We start from the raw sequence: 2,666 nt of genomic DNA, 5'->3' as shown, positions 1-2,666 counted from the left end.
CCTAGTACCCCATATCTCCCACTTCCTTCCCTCAAGGTCTTACCATTATTAGCTGTGACAGACACCTCAGAGCCCTGGGCACTGTTGCTGCCTGGGGAAGACACAACAGCAGAGTTATGGGGTGGGGGACCTCCCCTCACAGACTCCAGCCCACACTCTCCCAAGGGTCCCAGATGTCACCTCCCCAACACCCAGACTTAGAGGCAGCCTGAGTGTAGCTCTCCCTGCTTCCGCCTGTGAGAAGAAAATGTTCTGTGAGAAGTCAGGGGGGAGGCTGGGTGCTGTGACCCTAAAGGAGCCCCACACTCTTGAAGCACAGGGAAGGTTCCAGAATTGTGACTGATCACCCAGGGTGGGATCAGGAAATATGGGAAAGTACATGTGTGGGGACTGAACCAACTGCCTGTCTGGAGGTCTGTCCTCAGCAGGGATCTCCTGCTATGATCCATGACAGCTGGGAATCAGTCCCCATCACTAGCATCATCAGCTGATGAATGTCCTTCAGTTTCCCACATGCCCCATGGGAAAGAGTCAGTGTTAGGAAATAGGCCCCAGATGGACAAGCACCTGTGTGGGGACACGATGCCCATTAACCAGGCAGAGCACACCTCCACCTGGGCTTGACCCCCAGGGGGCCAGGGAACTCAGCCCCACCCCTTGCCCACCTGAGCACTTCCTCCTCCACATCACAGCTCCAGCAGCCACAGCTCCAAGGACACCCAGGGCAGCAACAATGCCCACGATGATCATGGTGGTCTGAGGAGGGGGTTCTGTGAGGGGAAAGTGAGAAGTCAGCCTCAGGCCTGAGTCCTGACCCTGCTCAGGGACACCCTGAGGAGAGGCTCTGTGCCAACACCCCCTCCTCACCCCATCTCAGGGTCAGGGGCTCAGGCAGCCCCTGGTGCTGCACATGGCACGTGTATCTCTGCTCCTCTCCAGGGGGCACGGCCACAGCCGCCCACTTCTGGAAGGTCCCATCCCCTGCAGGCCTGGTCTCCACAAGCTCCATGTCCTGGGTCAGGTCCTCCCCATCACGCTGCCAGGTCAGGGTGATGTCAGCAGGGTAGAAGCCCAGGGCCCAGCACTTCAGGGTGACCTCATGGTCAGAGATGGGGTGGTGGGTCACGTGTGTCTTTGGAGGGTCTGAGGGGAGGGTGAGAAAGTTCAGGAACTTTGCGAGGTCATGGGACACTCCAGCAGCGCCCATGTGACCACCCTGAGAGTGGACAGGACAATGGGGGTGGGGGAAGGAAGGACACCACCCAGACACCAGCCTGCACAGAGGCCTCTATAAACGAGTCTGGGATAATCTCCTATTTCCTAGAAAGTTCCAGAATCAGGGTGAGAACCTAGGGTAGGAGTGTCCAGGTCTCTCAGGGGAGACACAGACTCAGGTGGAGGTTGAATGACTGAGAAAAGCTGGAGTCAGGCCTCCAGAGAGGGTCTCAGCCCCAGAACCAGGGAGAGGTTCCTGGTGCCCAGGTGCTGCAGGGTGTGAGGGACCCGCTGTGGGTGTTTCAGGGAGAGGCTGGGTCCTTTACTGTCCTTTAGAGAAAGCTGGGCCAACGGGTGAGTCACAGAATAAGGAAACCTGAGGGCTTCTTCCCTCTCCTGAGCAGGAGGGACACTCTGTCACTGCCCCATTCCCCCCCTCTCCTTGTAGGAAGCCGCCCCAGCCCACAGATCCCCTCCTGGGGAGGCCCGCGCCCTGGTACCTGCTCTTTGCAGTGTCTCCTTCCCCTTCTCCAGGAGCAGCTGGAGCCGGTGCACACACGTGTACTCCAGGAAGAACCTCCTGCTCTCTGTGTCAGGGACCTGCACCAAGGTGCTCCCGGTGACCTGGTGCACTTTGGAGGCTGGGTTCCAGGAGCGCAGGTCCTCGTTCAGAGCGAAGTAGTCGGTGCCGTTATAGGCGAACTGACTGAACCCGCGGAGGAAGCGCCCGTCTGACCCCACCACGCAGCCGGTCATTTCCTGGAGGATGTGAGACCCTGACCCCGCCCGCCCCTAAGGTCATCACCGCATCACATAGTCCCACCATTCCTACACCGCAGCCTGGGGGTGTGGTGCAGACACAGAGTCTCGGGGTGATCCCAGCCTGTCCACGGGGAAGGGGATCGTGCCCGGACCCCGGTGCACGTGGCTCACCGTCCTCGCTCTGGTTATAGTGGGCATGCAGCTTGTTCAGGTTCAGTCTGGTCACGCGCGTAATATGCTTCATTTCTACCGTCTGGTCCTCCCAAAAATCTGGGTCCTCCTGCTCCGCCCACGCCTGCTCCAGCCACGGCACCCGCGGCTCCATCCTCGGGTTCACGCCGTCGCTGTGGAACCGCAGGATCTCCGTGTCGTCCACATACCCGACGACGATGTACCGCTTCTTCCGGAGGCTCGGTTTGTATATGGCGGCGTGGAAATAGCTCAGGCTGTGGAGACCTGGGGACGGGGAGGACGCGCGTCCTTGGTTTGCCGAGTGGCGGGTCGGGCAGAGGGCCACGGGGCTGGGGGCGGGGCGCGGAGAAGGAAACGGGGGTTGTGGAGAGGAGGGGGCGGGGCCGGGGCGGGATCGGCGGGGGGTGGCGCTGGGTTACCGCCCTCCCGGGTCCTGGGCCCCCCCCCCCCGCCGGGTCCGCTCGCTCCCACCCGGCAGAGGCCGTGCCCTCCCGACC

At 61.3% G+C, this 2,666-nt stretch overlaps 1 protein-coding gene across 1 annotated transcript; it reads right to left on the bottom strand.

The window, feature by feature from the left end:
• Window positions 1-531: 531 nt before the first annotated feature.
• Window positions 532-2,409, bottom strand: LOC118982813 (patr class I histocompatibility antigen, A-2 alpha chain-like). Its single transcript, XM_037039984.1, has 4 exons — window positions 2,149-2,409; window positions 1,716-1,991; window positions 868-1,143; window positions 532-770 (listed from the first exon to the last, which is right to left on the bottom strand). Exons 1-4 carry the CDS (start codon window positions 2,300-2,302, stop codon window positions 538-540), a joined length of 939 nt encoding a protein of 312 aa, XP_036895879.1. The 5' UTR covers window positions 2,303-2,409; the 3' UTR covers window positions 532-537.
• Window positions 2,410-2,666: the final 257 nt, after the last annotated feature.

The sequence above is a fragment of the Sturnira hondurensis genome, unplaced genomic scaffold, assembly GCF_014824575.4.
Source record: "Sturnira hondurensis isolate 20B ecotype Veracruz unplaced genomic scaffold, ASM1482457v3 Scaffold0002140, whole genome shotgun sequence".
Lineage (NCBI taxonomy): Eukaryota > Metazoa > Chordata > Mammalia > Chiroptera > Phyllostomidae > Sturnira > Sturnira hondurensis.
The sequence above is the reverse complement of the archived record's forward strand: the minus strand, read 5'-3'. Positions and strand labels throughout refer to the sequence as shown.

What these genes read in the sequence shown, in the direction of transcription:
- LOC118982813 (XM_037039984.1), bottom strand. Translation starts at nt 2,302, where the DNA reads ATGGAGCCGCGGGTGCCGTGGCTGGAGCAGGCGTGGGCGGAGCAGGAG. An exon ending in CTATAACCAGAGCGAGGACG is followed by an intron (nt 1,992 to 2,148) that starts GTGAGCCACGTG and finishes GGGCGGGGTCAG; the next exon opens with GGTCTCACATCCTCCAGGAA. An exon ending in GCCCCTGACCCTGAGATGGG is followed by an intron (nt 771 to 867) that starts GTGAGGAGGGGG and finishes TTCCCCTCACAG; the next exon opens with AACCCCCTCCTCAGACCACC.